Source organism: Rhinatrema bivittatum, chromosome 11 (assembly GCF_901001135.1).
Source record: "Rhinatrema bivittatum chromosome 11, aRhiBiv1.1, whole genome shotgun sequence".
Lineage (NCBI taxonomy): Eukaryota > Metazoa > Chordata > Amphibia > Gymnophiona > Rhinatrematidae > Rhinatrema > Rhinatrema bivittatum.
This window is the reverse complement of record NC_042625.1, coordinates 52,155,242-52,178,198: the sequence shown is the minus strand read 5'-3', so window position 1 is coordinate 52,178,198 and position 22,957 is coordinate 52,155,242. Positions and strand designations below refer to the sequence as shown.

The 22,957-nt window shown below is 45.3% G+C and overlaps 1 protein-coding gene across 1 annotated transcript in view; it reads right to left on the bottom strand.

The window, feature by feature from the left end:
* LOC115073394 (leucine-rich repeat-containing protein 75B-like) overlaps positions 1-11,720 on the bottom strand; it is a 35,481-nt gene extending 23,761 nt beyond the window's left edge. Inside the window, exon 1 of the mRNA XM_029571793.1 lies at positions 11,121-11,720. Within this exon, the coding sequence (XP_029427653.1) occupies positions 11,121-11,531 (411 nt within the window). The 5' untranslated portion in view covers positions 11,532-11,720. The remainder of the gene's footprint in view (positions 1-11,120) is intronic.
* Between the last annotated feature and the right edge of the window lie 11,237 nt (positions 11,721-22,957).

Genomic DNA, 22,957 nt, shown 5'->3' with positions numbered 1-22,957 from the left:
TCCTGCAGTCGTCTCTATGCCCTTAACCAACGAGCACTGATCGTGTGCCCGGCTCGCCTGCGCGTGCTCACCACAACGGGAGTCCGGTGGCTAAATTCGCCGGCGGAGGCGCAGGCTTATCTGGCCACGTTGGAGAAATCGGTGCCGGATGAGGCGGGTGCCCCGAGGCCGTGAGAGCGGAGCGTCTGTACAACGGCTGCTGCTGGAATCGCTGTAAGTTCGACGACGTTGGAGCAGAGAAGCTCTTATTAGTACTGGGGCTACATGCAGAGAGAGTCTGAGTTGTTTAATTGGCATCTCCGTTTTTTTTTTTCTTCCTTTTTTTTTATGCTGGATGGGCCAACGGGGCCCCGAGACTGTCCCTAGACTAGCGGAAAGAACTTGGCGGTCCGCTGTGGCAGGATATCTCCGCGATCGGCTGGGGTTCACCGACTTAAGCAGGGGAAATCAGCAGACATTAAGAAGAGAACTTTGCTCCCCCCTTCAATACACCGGGTTTTTTTTCCCTTTCTCTCTTTCTGTCTTACCTGTATCCTCATTTTTTTTTATTATTATTCCCTGTTTGTTTTTTATTTTTATTTCTTTCTTTCGTTTGTTGCATGTGGCCTCCAAGACCTCATATAATGAAGGGAATAGGTTCCTGCTCGTTCGCTGGGAAATCTCTAGGGTTTCTCTTTGCATTGTTTATAAGTTCGGGGTTTGGGTTTGACTGTCAGATGCTATAATGTTTGCAGGTCTGATGTTGTATTGATAGGAAGGACATTCACAATACCAAGGGGGTGGGAAGGTTGATTGCATTGGAGTGATCTCTAATAGCTGTAAGGCTGTGGGGTAGTATGTTTAGAGGAATGGGAGGGGGGGGGGGTCAGGGGGGTGGGAGGGGACGGGATGGGGTATTGGGGTTGTTCATTTTAGTATGTATGCTGTGATATGGGACAGGAGGTGTATGGTCTGTAGGAAGGTGGGTTCAGTATTCCACTTCACCCTGAAATGGGGATCTCAGCTGGGAAGATTCCTATTTTCTACTTTCCTTTTAATGTTTTTCAGATTTCCTTTTGAGGCAGGGGGAAATGGCTAGTCAATCCTTGCGTTTGTTATCCTGGAACATCTGTGGCATAAATTCTCCCATTAAGAGAACAAAAATGCTTTCCCAACTCAGGAGGAAATCCGCGGACCTAGTATTTTTACAGGAAACGCATCTCACTGATGCAGAACATCAGAAATTGTGCCTGGGGTGGGTAGGAGGGGTACACTATGCCTCGGCGACTAACAAGTCAGCCGGGGTGGCTATTTTGGTTCACAAGTGGCTGCCATTTACTGTTAGGCAGGAAATTAAGGACCCACAAGGTCGTTATATTCTATTGATAGTAGAGATATATAATCATACCTTGGTGCTGTGCAATCTGTATGCTCCTAACAACCCTGGCATAGCTTTTTTTCAGAACTATTCACACTCACCTAATTCCCTACCAAAACTACCCTCTCATCGTGGGAGGAGATTTTAATACTCTGAAGGATCCCCAATTGGATCGGAGTGGGATGGGGGGCCCGGACAGGGGTCATTGGGGTAAACCCTTCGCCCTGTTGGAACAAGAGTTGGATTTGGTGGACTCCTGGAGGGGCCTGAACCCTATGGCACGGGACTTTACTCATCTATCTAGGGCACATGGCACGCAATCCCGGCTAGATTATATCCTATTGAGTACTAGTTTGTTTTCCCAACTGACAGAAGCGGGTATAGATGACATTGTTTTGTCCGACCATGCGCCAGTCTGGGTGGAGTTGTCATGGGCAGGAGGGACCCCCCCGAATGATGAGATGGCGATTCCCATACTATTTGGCCAAAGATCAGGGTTTCAGAGAACATATTCGGGTAAAATGGGAAGATTATGCATCTCATAATGCATTGCACACGGGGGACCCGACACTTTATTGGTATGCCTCTAGCGGTTCTTAGGGGAGAGATCATCTCCTATGTGGCACATCAGAAGAAAATGTTAGATAAGCGTATTCTTACCCTGAACACTCAACTCCACAGCGCCAAGCAGACTTTGCTCCTTGATAACTCTCCTAGGCATCGGGAATTGTATATTTCGGTGCAAAATGTACTTAATTCACTCTTACATCAAAGGGCCAAGAAAAGTGTGCTGTATTTTAAGCATAAACTTTTTCATATGGGGAACAAGTCGGGAAGGCTAATGGCTAATTTGATTCGGGCACGCCGCCGGTCCCACTATGTAGCGGCCCTTAAATCTCCTTCGGGCCGATTAGTCACAGATGCAACCAACATTCTGCAGGTTTTCAGGGATTACTATGCCCACTTGTATACTGCTGCAGTTCCCAACGTGGTCGGCTGTTCAGCCTTTTGTGATGGGATAGAACTGCCTCAACTCACTGCCGAGCAACAAGCACAGCTTAATCTACCGATTTCTGAAGTAGAGACCCGGCAGGTGATTTGGCAAGCGAAATCTTATAAGACGCCGGGCCCTGATGGGTTCACGGCCGAATACTACAAAACCCTGACAGATGTGTTGGTGGGACCGCTTACAGCAAATTTCAATGCTTTGATAGACCAGGGCAGTTATCCGGGGCAAAGTAACGAGGCACATATAACATTGATCCCCAAACCAGGGAAGGATCCCCAATCTCCTGCAGCGTACCGACCCATTTCTTTGTTAAACGTTGACCAGAAGTTCCTAGCAAAAATTTTGGCAGATAGGCTAGCCCGGGTTCTACCTTCCTTAATCAAACCTGACCAAGTTGGATTTGTGCGAGACAGATATGCCTCTACCAATATCGGGCGGGTTTTAGTGGCCATGGCGTTATGTCAGCAGATTAAGGAGCCCTTTCTGGCCATTAGTTTTGATGCAGAAAAGGCCTTTGATAGGGTGGAGTGGGGCCATTTGTACCACATTTTAGAAGCAATGAATTTCATGGGTCAGTTTCTGGACGCCATACACCTTCTCTATCGGGACCCTCGGGCATGCATCCTGGTTAACCAGTCGCAATCTGAAAGCTTTCCTATCCAACGGGGAACCCGGCAGGGATGCCCTCTCTCTCCCTTGCTTTTTCTGTTACAGTTGGAACCCCTTCTGCTGGCTATTCAAGGGAATAGACGAATCAAGGGGGTCCGTTTCCAAACACACACGTTCAAGTATGCGGCTTTTGCTGATGATGTCCTGGTTTTTTTAACCAATCCTAAGGCCTCGCTACAGCATCTGCTCTTACTCTTTAATGAGTTTGGCCTCTTTTCGGGCTTTCGCCTGAATCAGGACAAGTCTGAGGCGCTAGCCTATCCCGAGGCGCTGCAAGAAGGTTGGGAAGGTGCTTTTCCACTGATATGGGCCCCAGGACGCTTGCGCTACTTAGGGGTGGTTCTGTCGGCTGATATGTCCCAGCTATATGACATCAACATTCCCCCTTTAGTCACTTCTACATTGGATAGAATGTGTAAATGGCATTCTCTCCCGCTCTCTCTCGGGGGTCGTATACATTTATTTAAGATGGTTATTCTGCCCCAGTGGCTGTATGTTTTTCAGAATTTGGTACTGCGTCTTAAAATCAAGGACCATTGCCAGATAGAGAGAGGGATGCGATATTTCTTTTGGAAGGGGAAGAAGTCCCGCATAGCACTAGCCCGGCTGCAGGGCAAGTGGGGCACAGGGGGCTTGAGTGTCCCGGACCTACGCCTCTATAATTTAGCCAGTAATTGTAGAATGATAAGAGAATGGCTGCTGGGAGAGGGGTTTTATTTCCACTTGGAGGCTGAGCGCACTGTTTTTGGGGATAGCGATATGCGCTGGGTCCTTCGAGCAGATGAGGCTAAACTGAGTCTGCCAGAGCTCTTGATGAGCTTAGTATCCCCGGTGAGATATGCCTGGGCCCAAATCCGGAAGTTGTTGCAGATACCACATGGCTGTGCCTACCTACTACCCCTACAAGGCAACTTAGATTTTGTGCCGGGTTCCTCCTCCAGGGTGTTTAGGGACTGGGCGAGGCAGGGGATCACCCAAGTAGGCCATGTTTTCGATGAGACAGGTCAACTTCTCACCCTACAACTGCTGTCCCAACTTTATGGCTTGCGCAATCCCTCTGTGTTCGCATATCTACAGCTCTCCCATTATATTTAAGCCTTACTGAAGGATAGTCTCACGACTTGTGGCATTCAGGGGGTAGCTGATTTTTTTCACTTAGCTCAGAGAGGAGTGCCATTGCTTTCCCAGTATTATCAGAAATTGCGGGCAGCCACCTTCCATAACCCCTGTTGGGATTTAGCTGAACGCTGGAATAGCGAAGGGGCATTCCGGGTTACAGCAGAGCAATTAAGGAACGGCTTCCGGCGTATTGCCCAGGTATCCTCGAACTCCTACTATCGGGAAATGCAGTACAAATTTCTTTGGAGGGCATATGTTTCTCCCCAGGTGGCATTCCGCTCTACTTTACTGCCAGCGGCAACTTGTGGGAAGTGCAGCCTGGCGATTGGCACTCTATCTCACATGTTATGGAGCTGTCCAATTATTCAAAGATTTTGGGGGCGTGTCATGTCCTACCTGGGCTGTATCTTGGGGATTTCACTGCCTGTATCCCCCCTATTGATACTTTTTGAATGTATTCCTATATTACGCATCTGGGAGGTGGGCCCTCGTCGTTTGTTTATGAAAGCTTGTTTTGTAGGGAAGAAATTGATTCTCCTACAGTGGAAGGAAGCAGCAGATCCTTCCTTTTGGGCCTGGAGGAACCACTTTCATCTATTGATGCAGATGGAGCGGATGTCGGCTCGGACTTTTCCTAAGACACACCGCATCTTCCTTCAAGTTTGGGATTCGTACATACAGACTTTACCTCATAAAGTTCGTAGTTGGATTTTAAATGACTGACATTTCCTTCTGTTCTAAAGCGTGGGACTCACCCTTGTTGAAATGAATTGGAACCCATATCACTGACTACTTAGTTGATGCCTTTGGGGTCGGGGGGTGGGAGAAGAGGGGGGGGGGGGGGGGGAAGGGGGTGGTTAAAGGAAGTTTTCCGGTTGCTACCTGCTCTTGTTTAGTGAGGTTGAGTGCAGAAGGAACACTGTATTCTCCCTGTTGTTTGTACTTTGTTGTGATTTATTGGAAAAGCAATAAAAATTGTTTCAACAAAAACAAAAGAGAGTGCAGGAAAAAAACCCTGTGTTATAAGAAAACCATCCTATTGGTTCGGACCAGTACCTTGCAAGTCTTATAATTCCCTTACTCCCATCCGACACCAAGCCCAGTCCAGAGACGTGTGACAGTTAGTTGAAAAAATCCACTTTAGGAATCCAGTGAGTCCACAAAAGTGTGATCCAGCTCCACTGTATCAAAAGTGTGAACCTTATCCTTGTTCCAAATCTGCAAGCGTGCCGGGAACATAAGCGCAAATTTGATACCACAGTTGTGCAAGGTGGAGCAAATGGGTGAAAAACCCTGCCTGGCCTCTGACACTGAAGCTGAGAAATCCTGAAAAACTCTGATGGGATGTGATTGATAAAGCAATTCCTGTTTTGAGTGTGATGCCCTCCAGAGCTCTGCCTTGTGAGCTGAATTTAAGATTTTGGCTATGACCAGCCGAGGACGCCCCGACGGTGATGATCTCCACCACGAGCTTCCCTTGTAAGTGAGGCAGGGCAAGCACCTCTGGGAGCCAGGTCTCCAAAAGTGAGCACAGGGAGCGCTCCTCCACCACCTCCGGAAAGCCCAGGAACCACAAATTGTCGCGTCGGGCTCTGTTTTCCAGCTCATCGACTTTAAGCTGAAGAGCTTGTATATTTTTATCCCCGGCCACCATTTTAGCACGTGTGACCCCAGCGGCATCCTCCAGCTCAGAAATCTTTGCCTCTGCTGCTTCCAGTCGCGGGGGGAGCACCACCAGCGAGTCCCGAACCTCCCCAGGCTGAGTGGTGATCTGTGACAGCTTTTCCTCTAAAGCTTCACGAACCGCAACCTTTATTTCCGCGATGGTAAGTGGCGCAAGGGGGAAGGGAGACTCACGTTCTACCGCGGCCGCCATCTTGGAGTCGGGTGCTGTCACTTTTTCTTTTTCCTTTTTATTAGTCTTAGCCGTCATCGATGGCTGCGATTTTCCCCGAGCCTGGACCGCGGACATACACCCTGTCCCCGACGATGTTTAACTTTTAACAGACCGGTAATTTCGCGATCAGATGAGGCGCGATTGGCGGGGCGAGTCTGGAGCCTGGAAGAAACGTGACCTTCTGGCTACCACATCACGTGATCCTCCATTTCATCCAGTTTAAAGTACGAAAATTTTTTTCGAGCATATACTGTATATTTAGGAAGTTGTTGCAGTCTGTGAGACCTTTTAAAGGGCCAGCCTAAAAGACCTCACATGCTTCTTTTTTTCCTTCAATCTTGCAGCCATAGCTGAAGAAGGGTCCTGTCTGGTTTCCAAACCTCATGTACCACAACATCTTTTTTTGTTGGTCCTTTCAAAGATTTCACATCCTGGACCAATATGGATACATGTTGCTGTGCCATACATGTTTTTCTTTGAGCATGATCGGATCCATGTATATAGAATATGCACCAGTAGACAGCATTTGAGTGACCAAAAGTCTCAGTGAGCTGTTAATGAAATAGGGAGCCTTGCACCTCAGATCGCCAAGTTGGATATTGCTCAAGCTGGGGGGGTAGTACAGGAAATGGATTGGTGACTTTGAACCAGTTTCTTTTACACAAGTGTCCACATTACTAAAGCCACCAAAGCAATAGCCACCAGAACTATTACATTGGTAAGTAATAGGGCAATGAGTTGCTAGTTGTCAGCTCACGGCTGGTCTCATTATATCCTTTCTTTATGCACCAAGGAATTTCCAAGCTGCAAAGGAAACACCATCATTTGGATGTATAGTGCAACATTCTATATACATCTTGAAAGAGGAATTCCAATCCCTTTCACACTATAGTGCATGGTGTGGTTGTTGTGTTAGCCTACTAGAATGTAATTCATGATTTCTGTACACTATAACACATCAGAAGCATAGATACAGCCAAGTCTGGGCTGTGTGTCCTGTCAACATATTTCTGGCATGGGAGTTTCATGAAGGATTCCAAAGAAGGATGGCGCAATGTTATTATTACACAAATACAGATGTAAACAGATAGACAGGGAAAAGGTCATTTGGCTCTGGTCAGACAGAGAATGAGCATCAGAGGGAGATAAAAATGTCCTGACCAAGATCACACAAATAAGATTCAGAATGGCGTCAGATCTAAACATTAGCCACACCACCTAGGCTCCAGTGCCCCAGCTCTGTTGGATGCTTCAGTGATTTGAACATCTTCTGAGTATTCCATTCTGCTTCCTGTGCAGCTATTGATAGATTGTCTGCTGTATCTGTCCATCTAGATCCTAGAAGATAGAGGGGTGGGCTGGGAAAATCCAAGGAGTTAAGTGCTGACTGATGGTTGAGCAGGTCAGAGAGAATGGGGAGTAGCCTAGAGGTTAGAGTAGCAGACTATAAGCTAGGGTTCAAATCCTACTACCATTCCTTATGACCTTGAGCAAGTCACTTTACCCTTCATGGCCTCAGATACAAACTTAGAGGGTATTTTCAAAAGCATTTAAAAGTGGGTTTTACACATGTAAATATGCTTTACAGGTGTAAGTGGTCTTTTGAAAACTGCTACAATAGTATGTTATAGTTACATGCATAACGCCTTTGAAAATTACTTCCTTAGATTGTAAACCCTTTGGGGAGAAGGAAATACCTATGGTATCTGAGTATAATCTGTTTTGAAATTCCAAAAGACAGAATAAAATAAAGAAGAATGTGTAGTGAAATAAATGATTCTTGCATGCCTGCTGTTTTCAAGTTTTACTCCTGGCAAGCAGTTTGCAATTTCTCATTTTCTTCTGTTGGTGAATTTAACAACTTTATTATGAATTGTGTGTTATTATTTTGTTATATGAATTGTTTGATTTATATTTTACTGTCTTTTTAATATGTTTGGGCATTTCCATCAGGTTTGATTAGGCATGATCAGATAGAAAAATACAGAAGATAGAAATAGTGCTCCAAGAAGAGTGTGCTAAGCATGGGCCTTTGTGACTGCCATTCTAGCAGTGAGCTGCTTCGTGTGAGGTATCTGTAGTGCCTGAATGCAACTCGCTTTGAGCTGCCGAGGAAAAGGAAAGAACTAAACCTAGGTGTACCCAGAAGCCTGATTTCTTTAATGCACTGTGTGTTAGATATAGATATTGCATTTTTCTTAATAGTCTTTGAAATCAGCTGTTTTCTTTGGTTATTTATTTGGCAACCTCTGCTAATTTTGTTAGTGTAAAGCTCCCCCTAGCTCAGTTTGCCCCTATTCTGCATTAGTTACTTTTACAGCTTTGATTGGACACAGTTGTCCATGTACCGAAGTGAAAGTCTCATTTTTGATTGCTAATATTTGAATTCTCTAGTTTTCAAGAATCTTAGCACAGGCTTCACTTCTTTCTGCGGGGCAGGTATATGTCTTGCGGGTGTTGTTTCTTGGTTTTGTGGCCATTAGGTAATTCTACAGTTGGTTAGGTCCATCAAGCCAAACCTTCTTTCACTTGCTTAACAGCTGTCGTTATGTGGCAATCCAGAACAAAGTAAAACTAAAAAAGCCAATTCTACAGTACAGTCAAAGATTCCTAGCCAACCGCCAAATATACTGATAAATTTGTTTATTTATTTATGAAACTTTCTAGAGCGCACATGGGGGTTTACACACACAATGTCATGTAAGGAGTCAAATAAAATAAGTAAAACACAGTGCGGTAAAAACAGCATTAAAACAAAGGGATTGCATTCTAGATCCTCCAAGCAAAAGATGGATTATCTACTGGATCTTCAAAAGCTGGTATGCTAACATGAACAGATGAGTTTTCAAAGATTTCTTAAAGGATTTAGCTGTTGCGGCAGACCTGATGGATTTAGGGCCCACCACTAAACAGAATCAATTTCTTGTTATATCTTCTTTGGGCACTGGACCTACAATTCATTTTTATTTGCTGAACGTAATTATCTTGTTGGTTTATATAAGTGCAGGGGGGAGGACAACCATACGGATGAAATGTTGTTTAATGGGTTGTAAATGAGATTTAGGATTTTGTACTGTATTCTCCAGGAGATTGGTAACCAGTGTAAATTTATAAGAGCAGGAGTGGTATGGTCTCTGAGTTTAGCAGCAGAATTTTGTATCATTTGTGTAATGAAGTTTGAGGAAGGCCCAGAAAAAGGGAGTGGCAATAATCTAATGAAGTCAGTACCAAGGATTGCAGTATAACTTGAAAATCTGAGGAATGCAATAGTGGTTTCCAATTTTTCAATAACTGAAGCTTATAGAAAGAGAATTTTACAACATGAGCAATATGTTGTTTTATTGATAAATATTTTGAGTCAGAGGATCTAAAATTGTTTTGGGAATAAAAAAAGTTACTTGGGAGTAATGTTGGCCAATAGGTTTGGCTGTTAAATATAGAGAAGAAGCTATATTTTCTTTTTATCTAGAGCAAGATGGATCTTTTCTTGAGGAGAGAATTAGAATCAAAGTTTTTGTAAGATTGCATTAGAGATTAATGCAAGTAAATGCTGATTGGCCCATCACAGACTGCAACTCAATTAGTTTCGATCACAACTTTTCCCTAGATTCTAACCAAATTATCTTTTCATGACCTACCATCATGTCTAAAGCTTTAGAAAAATATAGTCAACCTGTTTATCAAGCATTTTCCCTAGATTTGACGATCTCACAAACTTAAAAAAGTTAGTTAAACACGTAATGCCATTCCTGGCTCCATGCTGAATCTTATTAATGCACAACAATCTCCTCTTTCTTAATGATTTACAAAGAATCCATTTCAGAAAAAAATACTGAACATTAGAGCACCTTTTATTGGATCAATATAAGGATAAAATTGATATTGCATCCACAACAGAAATCCCTTCTTAATGGGGATTGCATGGAACCTGTTTTAACTGAATCCTGAAATGTTAAGTTCAGCCCACCACATACATCACTGATTTCCTGTAATGCTCTTGGATTCAATTAAATCCAGTCTTGGTGCCTTATAGAATTTTACATGGCTCAGTTCTACTGTTAGGTTTTGCAAACCTCATTGTACCTAATGATTAGATCTCTTGCTACTCTGTACATTATTTATGTATTTATTTATTAGTTTTTCTATACCGACGTTCGTAGCAAACATTACATCGGTTTACAACTTTTTTTTTTCAAATGCACAGTTAAATACATTTGAAATTCCAAAGTCAAGTCATAGAAATGAAAAACATAAAATACTTGATAAAACATTTAAATTATACAAGAATATATAAACTAAATAAGAACATATTAAAGTCTTGGGCCAGCAGCTAAAAAATAGCACAAAGCAGTTGGGTGTGGCCCTGTAAAAGCCTCTTTCTCTCTGAACCAGCATGGGATAGTGTGGACTTTGCCCTCCAAAGCTCATGCCTCCATAAATTGGTTAGTCTAGAAGATGCCACCCACCTCTTGTCGTTTTGGCTGCACCAAACTAACAGGGCTTATCCCCCTGAAGATCTAAACCTCCAGCCCTGTTTGCTTCTGCACTGATAAGACAGCAGCTATCAGCAGGAATATGAAGGCTTAGGAAGAATGGCAGCCAGGGGTGCTATCAAGAAAATCCCATGGAGCTATCCTAATGTTATTCTGGGACCAGCTATTCCATAAAAGAGTTGGCAAGAGTACAACAAAAAGCCACCAAGTTAATTAGGGGACTGAAATATTTTCTATGAAGAAAATATGGTTTCAGCTAGGGAAGTTTACTTTACAAAGCAGGAGACTAAAAGCTGATGAAATGGCTGCTTTCTGAATCCCTCCATCAGTCAGACAGACATTGGTTACATTTAACAGGATCCCAAAGAAGACATTTTGAGGCTGCAGGGAGTGAAAATGAATGCGATCTGAAAGACAGGGCAAGCAGCCCCGGTCTAGCAGGGTCCTCGCCCCAGGGGAGTAGTCAAGACTGGACAGACTCAGTGGCTATACAAAAGGGTGAGAAGTTCACGCATCCTTAAGGTGTTCTAGGGTCTGGGGCTACCCCCAGAGTGGGCTCCCCTGCCCTGCCCTTACCTTCCTCAGCAGCCGGAGGATGGAGACGGCGCGGTCCTGCTTCTGGGCTCGCAGCAGCGCCTGCATCTCCCGGATCCAGCCCACCCTCTGCACGTAGGGCGCCGGGCTCTTCCTCTTCAGCACCCCGGACAGCTTCTCGGAGCCGAGCAGGAGGGAGGCCAGCTGCAGGGGCTTGCGGGCCGGGCTGGCAGCCAGGTCCTCTGCGGAGGGGCTCTCGTCCCCCAGGCTGCTCCGCCTGCTCAGCCTGCCGCCCATGGCGACTGCCCGGTGAAGGCGCGGGGGGAGGCTGCGGCTGATCCCCGGGAAGGACTTGCTGCAAGGCTGAGGAGGAGAGGCTTTGGCTGGGATTATCTGAGCAGTCGGGCTCCAGCCCTGCAAAGAGCCATGTTTGCACTGGGGCTCATTGTGCATGCAGAGCCTGTGCTGCTTGTGACTGTAGCCGGTCTGAGCCGGTGCTGCCGCTTGGCTCCTTACTGGACAGGGCCTTCCTGCAATCTGCTTTCATCTGTCGCAGGCAGCTGAGAGACATCTTTGCGTCTACCCAGCAGAGAGTCATTTCATTATTTTGGAGCACTGATGGCTTTTAGAGATGGGAGCAACCTGTTTGCAATCCCCCAGCCCAATTCCATGAAAAAAAAAGAGACAGAGAGACTTCAAAGCCTCGGCCCCTTCCTCGGATCTGCCCATTTATTGTTGATCCAATGAAAGGGGTCACCAGCCATTGTATTTATTGATTGGTTTACAGTCCACCTGATAGGGGATTTCAGCCTCATTTACCAGGCAATTTAACAGTAAAAGCAGTAAAACAATAAAACAGTAACTTAAGCAGGGGAGCAGCAGCCTAGTGTTTAGGGTTCAAATCCCTCCTCGAAGTCACTTCATTGCCTCAGGCACAATAAGGTGTGCGCAGTTGTGCCCAGATACGGCTCCTGATGCAGCAAGGAGTTTTGCCCATACAAAATATGGTGTAGAACTGTGCTCTGCTTAGTGCCCTGTCATGGGAATCCCATGAAAATAAAGACATTCACCATTACCCCCCATCCTCCATGCAGAGAGGTGTCCTGGCCTAACTCAGGTCTCCTTAGCACTGAAAGCCTTACTCCTGCTCAGAGGTGGAGTAAAGTTTCCAGGGCTCATGTCAGAACAGTGTGCTCACGAGGAGCTAACTGAACTTAAACAGGCCAATGCAATATCGGCTCTGGTAAAACGGGCACTCACGACTGAGCGCCTGCTCTCCTAATGCACGCCCAGCCCCACCTCTCCTGGGCGCACGGTGCATTATTTAGATGAGGGGGCCGCACTGAAAAGGGTATGCTGGGGATAACTTGTGCATCTCTGGCACATCCATGGCATCAGGTACCCAGGAGAAGTGGCTGTGCACTGTTTATGAAAACAGACGCTCAATTAATGGGCGTCCTTTTCCGTAACTTGATTGCCAGCAAAAAAACTTTTAATGCTGCTTCCTTTGGTTTCTCCAAATTAGTGATGGGACAATATATTAAGTAGGAGGAACCACAGAACATTATTATTTTGGGCTTTTTAGTGGCTTTGTGGGTTTTGGGGTTTTTTAGATGGCTCAGGGTGCATAAGACTTAACGCCAGCCCTGGGGCGTTACGTTTTCCATGTTAAAATGTGTGCATTGGGCACATGGTGATTTTTTGTATATGATGGGTGTTATTAGCTACACACTGGTTTGGATGCACGTTTTGGATGCACTAATCCCCTTATTGCATCAGATGTTAGCCTACAGCATTAGTCTGAAAGTAAATAAGGTGATGGGGCCAGATGGGATACATCTGAGGGTACTAAGAGACATCCTAGCAGCTCCGCTGGATGACCTTTTAAATGCTTCTTTAGAGTCTGGAGTAGTTCCGGAGAACTGGAAAAGGGTGGATGAGTTTTCTATTCATGAAAGTGGAAGTAAGGAGGAGGCTGGGAACTACAGGCCAGTTAGTCTGACCTCCATGCTGAGCAAACTAATGGAATCACTGCTAAAACAGAGGATATGCAATTTTTGGAATCGAATGGATTGCAAGATCTGAGGCAGCATGGTTTTACCAGAGGTAAATCTTGTAGATTAATCTGATTAATTTCTTTAATTGGGTGACCAGAGAGTTGGATCAAGGGAGAGCACTAGTACTTGGATTTCAGCAAGGCCTTTGATATGGTTCCACACAGAAGACTTCTAAATAAATTGTGCACCCTTGGTATGGATTCTAGAGTGATTGGGTTAGAAACTGGCTGATTACAAAGGGTAGTGATAAATGGAGTTTTCTTTGAGGAGGGGGGAGTTGCTAGTGGTGTGCCTCAGGGATTGGTCTTGGACCAGTTCTTTTCAACATTTTTGTGAGCAACATAACAGAAGGTTTGTTGGGAAAGGTTTGTCTTTGTGCTGATGATACCAAAATCTTTAACTGAGTGGACAGCCAGGAAGGAGTAGATAATATGAGGAGAGATCTAGTGAAGCTTGAGGAATGGTCTAAGTTTTGACAGCTAAGATTTAATGCTAAAAAATACAGGGTAATGCATTTAGGATGCAAAAAACCCAAAGGAAAGGTACAGTATTGGAGGTAACATTTTTCTAAGCACAAATGATGAGCAGGTGTTGTGTTCTGCGGCCGTGGACAGCCACAGCCGTGGCCCCCTACCTCACCTGCGGCGGCAACCCACCATGGCAGCTTCAAGGGAAGCTGCTGAGTCCGTGCCCGTTGTTCTGGCACGGGCCCCCGGGATGGCCGCCAGGTGGGGAGCCGTCCCTGCTCCTCCCTCGCAGCGTCAGGCAGTCTTTCCTCCGCGGAGGAAATCCAAGATGGCCACCACCATCTTAGGCACGAGGCCGCGCTTCCTTGATAGATTTAAAGGGACCTCATCCCTTTAACTACGTTCAGCTGTTCTCAATGATCCAGAGCAGAGGAAGTATATAAGGAGACTTCCTCTGCTTATTCCTTAACTTGGCAACGTCCTTCCAGTGTTGTTTGAGTCTGCTTGCTTCGGTGAGTCTTCTTGTGTTTCGGACCCTTGCTTCTTGGTTCCTGTCTCGTCTTAGTGATTCCTGGTTCCTGACTTTGGATTGGCAAGCGGTGATTCCTGGTGTGTGACTTTGGACTGGTAAGCGGTGATTCCTGGTGTGTGACTTTGGACTGGCAAGGGGCGATCCCTTGGTGTGTGACCTCAGACTGATAAGCGACGACCCTCTGGCACTTGACCTTGGACTTCTTCTGGACCATTGTTTCCAAGGGCCCACCTAAGTCCCAGCGGCCCAAGTCCCTACGGGCTCCTCCCGGGGGAACTGTGGGTTTCCAGGGGTGAAGCTCCAGTTAGCCCTTGCACCAATCTCTCGACTCCTTGACCCCTCAAAGGTCCACCTAAATTCCAGCGGTCTGGATCCCTACAGGCTCCTCCTGGGGGGGACCGCAGGCTTCCAGTGGCGAAGACACAATTCCTCTCCTTGACGTCACGACTCTTCATCTGCCTCCACAGTTGCCTCACTCTCCAGTGCCGAGGGTCAGCTGGTCGCATCTTCTGCTCTGCCTCACCACCCGACGGGAGAACCTACGGATCCACCTCCTCAGGTATACCATCCTCCCATCGGCCCAAGGGTTCACAAGCCTGAGCATTACAGCAGGATCTGTGGGTAATTGTATCTGATGCTCTTAAGGTGTCCAAACAGGTGGATAAAGCAATGCTCAAAGCAGAAAGATGCTTGGCTGCAAAGGGAGAGGAATGGTCAGCAGAAAAAGGGAGATGATATTGCCCCTGTATAGGTCCCTGGTGAGATCTCACTTGAAATACTATGCACAATTCTGGAGACTGCACCTTCAAAAGGATATAAACAGAATGGAATCAGTCCAGAAGATGGCTACTAAAATAGACAGTTGTCTTCATTCTAAAGCATATGTGGATAGACTTAAAGATCTAAACACGTATGTCCTAGAGAAAAGGCGAGATAGAGAGATATAATAGAGACATTCACATATCTCAAAGGTTTCCATGCATAGGAGATGAGCCTCTTTCAATAGAAAGAATGAGGAGTCATGAGATGAGAGTGAAAGGGAGTAGATTCAGGAGTAAACTTAGGAAATATTTCTTTACAGAGAGAGTGGTGGATGCGTGGAACAGCTTCCCAGTGGAGGTGGTGGAGACAAATATGGTATCTGAATTCAAGAAAGCCTGTGATAAATACTGGGGATCTCTAAGTGTTAGGATTTGTGGGCCCTGGGCAGAGGTGAGAGATGGTACCGCCCACGGGGAGGAGCCCCGTGAGCCTCACCGTCGGAAGGCGAGGTCTCAGCTGCTGGGTGTGCAGGTCAGCAGGTACTGGAAAAAGCGAGTAGAGAGAGAGAGAGACACTGCCCGCGGAGTGGGGAGTGTTGCAATAAAGTCTCACAGACACAGAGGTGCCACAAGAGAGAGGATTCCTCTGTAGAGATGATTCGGCAATGGTCCGCAGAGTGGGGTACACCGATGAGGGTTTCTCAGTAGAGACGATACGATAGTGGTCCACAGAGCGGGGTACACCGATGAGGGTTCCTCAGTAGAGACGATACGATAGTGGTCCGCAGAGCGGGGTACACCGATGAGGGTTCCTCAGTAGAGATGATACGATAGTGGTCCACAGAGCGGGGTACACCGATGAGGGTTCCTCAGTAGAGACGATACGATAGTGGTCCGCAGGTTCCTCAGTAGAGACGATACGATAGTGGTCCGCAGAGCGGGGTTCACCGATGAGGGTTCCTCAGTAGAGACGATATGATAGTGGTCCGCAGAGCGGGGTTCACCAATGAGGGTTCTTCCATAGAGATGATATAGTAGTGGTCCGCAGAGCGGGGTTCACCGATGAGGGTTCCTCAGTAGAGACGATACGATAGTGGTCCGCAGAGCGGGGTACACCGATGAGGGTTCCTCAGTAGAGAGAATACGGTAATAGTCCGCAAGCGAAGTACTCACAGTGGAAGTAGTGATGGTTCCAGAGGGAGCCCCGGGGAATGGGTCAGGCAGCGGTCCAAGGCGCAAGGCCCTCTGAGGAGCGGATAGCCAGAGACGAGGAAAGGGCCCCCGAGGAGTGGTACCCAGGACGTCTCACACCAAGGAAACAGGAGCTGGAACGGAAGGTCCATCATTAGTGAAGCGGATTCAGCAATGAGGGAACTCGTTGCCAAGTCGTAGGCAGACAGGGCCAGCCGGCTTAAGAGTCCATGGGGATGACGTCATCCGAGAGGAACGCCCCCGAGGTTCCTGCCATGACGTGCATAAGACTGGCCCGGAAGTGCGTGCGCACGTGCCTAAGGAGCTGCAAGGATAGGATGGCTGTCGGCAGCGTCCACACTGTCCAGGGTGGCCCAGGAACAGGGGCAAGTAGGCCGGCGATAGCTGGCGGAGGCCGCTAGTCTTCCTAATGGAGTCAGTGCAGTGAGGCAAGAGGTGAGCAACAGCGGTCGCTAGGGATGTGAATCGTGTCCTCGATCGTCTTAACGATCGATTTCGGCTGGGAGGGGGAGGGAATCGTATTGTTGCCGTTTGGGGGGGTAAAATATCGTGAAAAATCGTTAAAAATCGTTAAAAATCGAAAAATCGAAAAACCGGCACACTAAAACCCCCTAAAACCCACCCCCGACCCTTTAAATTAAATCCCCCACCCTCCCGAACCCCCCCCCAAATAACTTAAATAACCTGCGAGTCCAGCGGGGGTCCGGAACGGCAGCGGTCCGGAACGGGCTCCTGCTCCTGCATCTTGTCGTCTTCAGCCGGCGCCATTTTCCAAAATGGCGCCGAAAAATGGCGGCGGCCATAGACGAAAAAGATTGGACGGCAGGAGGTCCTTCCGGACCCCCGCTGGACTTTTGGCAAGTCTCGTGGGGGTCAGGAGGCCCCCCACAAGCTGGCCAAAAGTTCCTGGAGGTCCAGCGGGGGTCAGGGAGCGATTTCCCGCCGCGAATCGTTTTCGTACGGAAAATGGCGCCGGCAGGAGATCGACTGCAGGAGGTCGTTCAGCGAGGGTTCCGGCGCCTCGCTGAATGACCTCCTGCAGTCGATCTCCTGCCGGCGCCATTTTCCGTTCGAAAACGATTCGCGGCGGGAAATCGCTCCCTGACCCCCGCTGGACCTCCAGGAACTTTTGGCCAGCTTGTTGGGGGCCTCCTGACCCCCACGAGACTTGCCAAAAGTCCAGCGGGGGTCCGGAAGGACCTCCTGCCGTCCAATCTTTTTCGTCTATGGCCGCCGCCATTTTTCGGCGCCATTTTGGAAAATGGCGCCGGCTGAAGACGACAAGATGCAGGAGCAGGAGCCCGTTCCGGACCGCTGCCGTTCCGGACCGCCGCTGGACCCGCAGGTTATTTAAGTTATTTGGGGGGGGGTTCGGGAGGGTGGGGAATTTAATTTAAAGGGTCGGGGGTGGGTTTTAGGGGGTTTTAATGTGCCGGCTCACGATTCTAACGATTTATAACGATAAATCGTTAGAATCTGTATTGTATTGTGTTCCATAACGGTTTAAGACGATATTAAAATTATCGGACGATAATTTTAATCGTCCTAAAACGATTCACATCCCTAGCGGTCGCAGCTGTCTGCAACCGATGGGCGTAACACTAAGGAAGTGATGAGAATTATAATGCTAAATTAATTGGATGGATGGGCAGACTGGATGGGCCATATGGACTTTTTCTGCCATCATGTTTCTATGTTTCTGTGTATGGCCAGAAGCCAGCGTTCTGGTGATGGGTCATGTAATCAGAATTTATGCATGGAAAACCTGCTTTACACACACAGAGCATATTATTTTATGCAAATAAATATAATTTATGCACACATAAAATACTCTCTGCACTTAAAGAATTTTTCTGTGCATAAATGATGTTTTGCACACTGGAGAAACATTGCTGCCTGCCTGCCTACTCAGCACTGCGTGCTCCCCTACTGCTGCCTGCCCTAGTTGCCCTGCCAAGCTTACTGGACTGTGCTGCTTGTTTCCTCAGGTTTACTCCTGGTTTTTCTGCCTGCTTTCTTCCCTTGCCCCGCCCACCCGATTACACCAGCGGGGTCCTTGATTAAAGTTCTGTGGCGACACCGGAGGTGTTGCATGCCAGAGCAGCGAGCTTCGCAGTCACATTCACAAAGGAGCAGATTCCTTTGCTTCTTGGGCCTGATTTTAAAAAGCATTTACAGGTGTAAATGTACTTTACTTGAGTAAATGGCTTTTGAAAATTGCTATGATGGTATGTTACATTTATGCGTGTAATTCCTTTGAAAATTGCCTCCCTTGAATGCAGCTGAGTGCCATCATTAGTGACCTTCTTACTTGTGCGCTGTTTGGGCCTGGCTATGGCCAGTATTTGTTATGTTTCTGAATTATTTTTATTATTATAGTCTTTTATTGCTTCCCTCTGTGCTTGTGGAAACAATTCCCATTTTTATGCTAGCTTTTTTTTTTAGTTCATCTATGGCTGCTTTTATCCCTGTTGTCATAGGGAGGGATTGGTATGTTCAACTGTCCAATTGCCTTTCTGTATTTTCTAAATCTACCAATAATGTATTTTACAACATATGTGTTAGCTATGGTCAGTATGCTCCGAACTCTGTTGAACAATCATAAAATTTATCCGTGCTTCTGTCAGGCAATCTGAAAGAAGATCCCTGGTTTAACTGACCATCTGCGTGAAAAATCCCCAGGCTTATGTTTAATGAGTCATGGCTTCTTGTCTCTGACTCTGCTCTTTTGAATCAACCAAGTTTTCCAAACTACGTAATTTTTCTAAGTCGTGATTGAAGAGAAGGAGGGATGGGCTATTAATTGTAGCTAAATCCTCCCTCCAGCTGTCCTCAGTTGAAGCCTAGCATATTTCTCCTCTAAAATTACTTTTCCTCACATCCTCTTTGGAATCTTTTTTTGGTGATATTCTCTTGGTAGCCTGGCCTATAAATATGTCAGTGTTTATTGATTGTTTCCTTGCTATTAAAGCTGATGTAAAAAACCCAAAAAATGCTATAATACTAGAAGATTTTAACCTTCATGTCACTATTAAACATCTGTAGTGATTTTCTTTCATCTATGCATGGACTGGGCTGGACCCAAGTGGACCATTTGCCTACTCATCAATTGGGTCATACCCTAGATCTAATCTTTATATAAGACATCTGGTTAGATGATCATTCTAACCCCTGCATTTCCAGTTCTGAAATCCCTTGGTCAGATTGTTATTTAATAAGCTGTTGGCTTACCGGTAATTGCCGTCTTTTCATGGCATCATATCTCCTCTTACTATCTTGAGAAGACCTCCGATTGATGTAGACGAGCTTAGCACTCAGGTGACTTGTCTTACCCAGATTCATGCCAACAATGTAAGTGATCTGGTGGATTTTTGGCAATCCTCTCATCATTCACTTTTAGACAAGTTAGCTCCCAGGAAGCTAATGCACATTAAATGTCATAAAAGTGCCCCATGGTTTTCTCCTGTTTTGCACTCGGCTAAACGCAATCTGCATAAGCATGAGCATCACTAGCACAAGGATAAATCAGATGCTAATCTCTCTTCCTACCATACTGGGTTAGTCTCCTACAAGGTAGCTGTGGACAAGGCTAAACAGGATTGGTACTCTCCCAAATTGTTGCAGCTGCTTCTCAGCTCCGCAAGATATTTAAGGTAGTTCATTCACTTGCCTCTATGCTTAATTTTTATTCTCTACTTGTTTCACAGCCTTTATGTGAGAACCTACTTTCTTTTTTTCTTAAAAAGACTTGGTAGTTGATTCGTTCTCCACCCCCATGCATTCACACACTCCAGTCCCATGGTCTGAATTTTTGCCCACCTCATCATCAGAGGTCACTTCCATTTTGGGCCAGATGAAGGACAACTTCTGCATTTTTAACTCTTGCTCAACAGGCATGTACAAAGTTTTATGAACTGACATTGGCAATTTCATTACTAGAATGGATTTCTTCCCCCTGCATTGAAAACTGCAAGTGTTCACCCCCTATTGAAAGAGTATAATTTAGATTTCATGGATCTGACCAGCTATAGATCCATTTTTGCTTTACCGTTACTGTTAAAAGTCACTGAAAAAGTAGTTTTGGATCAGTTGCAAGAATATATTTCCAACAATAACTTCCTAGACAGTTCCCAGTTTGGGTTTCATTCTCTTCACAACACTGAGTCTTTACTACTCTCCAGGTTTTATTACATCTGTCGGGGTTTTGATGTTGGCACTACATTTCATTTGGTGCTGTTAGATATCTCTTTAGCCTTTGGCACCCTTAATCATGATAAATTGCTGGGATGCTTGGAGTCCTTAGGGATTTTTTCTACTGTCCATTCCTGGCTCTCCTCCTTTCTGGCTGATCGTTCCTTTATGGTTTTGATTGGGGATGCTTCTTCTAAACTATATTCTCTGGCTACTGATGTCCCACAAGGTTCATTGTTTTGTTCAATATTTATCTTGCTCCTCTCTGTTCTGTTCTCTCCCACCTAGACATCAAATTTAAATTATATGTGGATGACATGCAATTGTTCTTTCCTATCTCCTCCACAACTGATCAGGTCTTTTCAAAGTTATCCTCTTGTCTCTATCAGATCAGAGACTAGCTATTTGATAATAAGTTTGCTTCAAACATTAGCAAAACTAAAATGGTCTTGTTATCAACGACAGCCCTGGCTGATGCCCCTCCAAGTTTCACCTTCAAAGGGCAATTGATCCCTGTCTCTCTTCAAACATGAGACTTAGGTGTTTTGGTCAAGTCTTCTCTTTCACTGCATCCTCACATTAATGAATTGGTCCAGTCCTCTTACTTCAAGCTTCACCTTAATGATCCTTGAAACCTCTTCTTCGTGATTCAGATTTCTATATGGATACTCAGTCACTGGTCCTTTCCTCCTTAGATTATTGCAATGCATTGTTCTGGGCCTTCCAAATACACATCTTCGATCTCTCCAATTGATTCAAAATTCTGCTGCCCGCTTAATCTCTGGGGTTTCATTAAGGGACCATATCTCTCTGGTTCTAGCGAAACTGCATTGGCTACCAGTTATTTGGCAGGTTAAGTTTAAAATTCTTACCTTAGGATTGAATTTTAAAAGCACCATTTGCACTAAAAGGCCCAGATATGCGAATATGTGGGTTACACATGAGCAATGCAGATTTTAAAAGCCACTAATTTCGTGTGCATGTGTGTGTGCGTTAGCTAAAAAAAAACGAAGGGCAACAGAAAAGGGCCAGGTCATGGACAGGGCATAGGTATTTTAAAACCGGCCACTGCAATGTGCAGTGGCCTGTTAGCCGCATATATTTACTGCTAATCCTGATGAGGTGTAAGTTTATTTATTTATTTATTTATGCATTTTATATACCGTCATTCCAAAAGAAGATCACAACGGTTTAAAAAAGCAACATTCACATCAAAGGTCCACACAACATCAGAACATATGATATTCACATTATAGGTCCATATAACATCAGACCTGCTATATTCACATTATAAGTCAACATAACATCGGAACATGTTAGCTGTATTGTTAAATAGTAACTCATGATGATTTAGTTCCTTTTAGGTAATCTTCTAGAGGTAGCCAGTGAGATGTCTGAACATTCATTAGATTTCTTAGTAACTGTCAATCGTTCACCAGTCCATATCTAAGTAATTTACTACAGTTGTTAATTTTTTATGATAGATCATATGCTTTTTTAAAGAGCCACGGTTTTCAGATCACATTTGAAGTTCTTTCTTTCTGTGGTGAGGTGTATCTCCTCAGGTAGAGAGCTCCATAACTTGGGGCCCACTACAGAGAACACGCGATCTCTTATTTGCACTAGATGAGTATCCCGTGGTGTAGGTACTGTTAATAGTCCTTTGTTTTGTGATCTAAGTGTTCCCTGTGGTGTGTATTGTTGGAGGGTTATGCCTAATAAGCAGGATTTACTATCATTGATTATGTTGAAGATGAGTGTTAGTACTTTTAGTGTATTCTTGCTTGTACAGGTAGACAGTATAGGTCCATTAATGAAGGGGTAATGTGGTCAAATTTCTTTTTCCCTAATAGTAGTCTAGCAGAGGCATTTTGTAGTATCTATAATGGTTTTAATTGTCCTGAGGGTAGGCCTAGAAATAGTGAGTTGCAGTAATCTAAGTCTGAGAATATAAGTGTTTGATGAACATTTCGGAAGTCTTGGAATATTAGGAGAGTTTTTAACCGATGTAAGATTTGTAGCTTGCAGTATCCTGTTTTAATTGATTTGTTTATGTGATTTTTCATTGTTATGTTCTCATCGATTTGTATTCCTAGGTTTTGTACTTGTTCAGAGGGTGTGATGAGGAAGTTCTCCAGGCCTAGGGATGGTGGTTTATTTATAGATTGGTTTCTCCTTAGCCAAACGATTTTGGATTTATTTTTGTTTAATGTTAGTTTCAGCTGAGATAGCTTTTGCTGTATTGCTTTCATGTATGTTGAGAGTTTTGCTGCTGTATTTTCAATTGATTTGTCAATAGGAATGTAGAATTGTATCTCATCATAATATAGGAAAAAGTTGATTTCTAGATCTGCTAAAAATCTACATAGAGGGAGCATATATATGTTGAAGAGTATAGTCGAGAGTGCAGAGCCTTGAGGGACACCTGTATCGACTGGGAATGTGTCAGATTGTTGCACAGTTTGACTTGAAAAGACCTATCAGCTATGAAGGAGGAAAACCATTTGAGTACACTTCCATCTATTCCAGTTTTTTTCATCTGATGGCATAGCAGAGTGTGGCAGACCATGTTGAATGCTGCTGTTAAATCTAATAGTCCCAAGATGTAGGGGTCATCATTGTTAAACCCCCTTTAGCACAGAGTCAATCAGAGATAGGA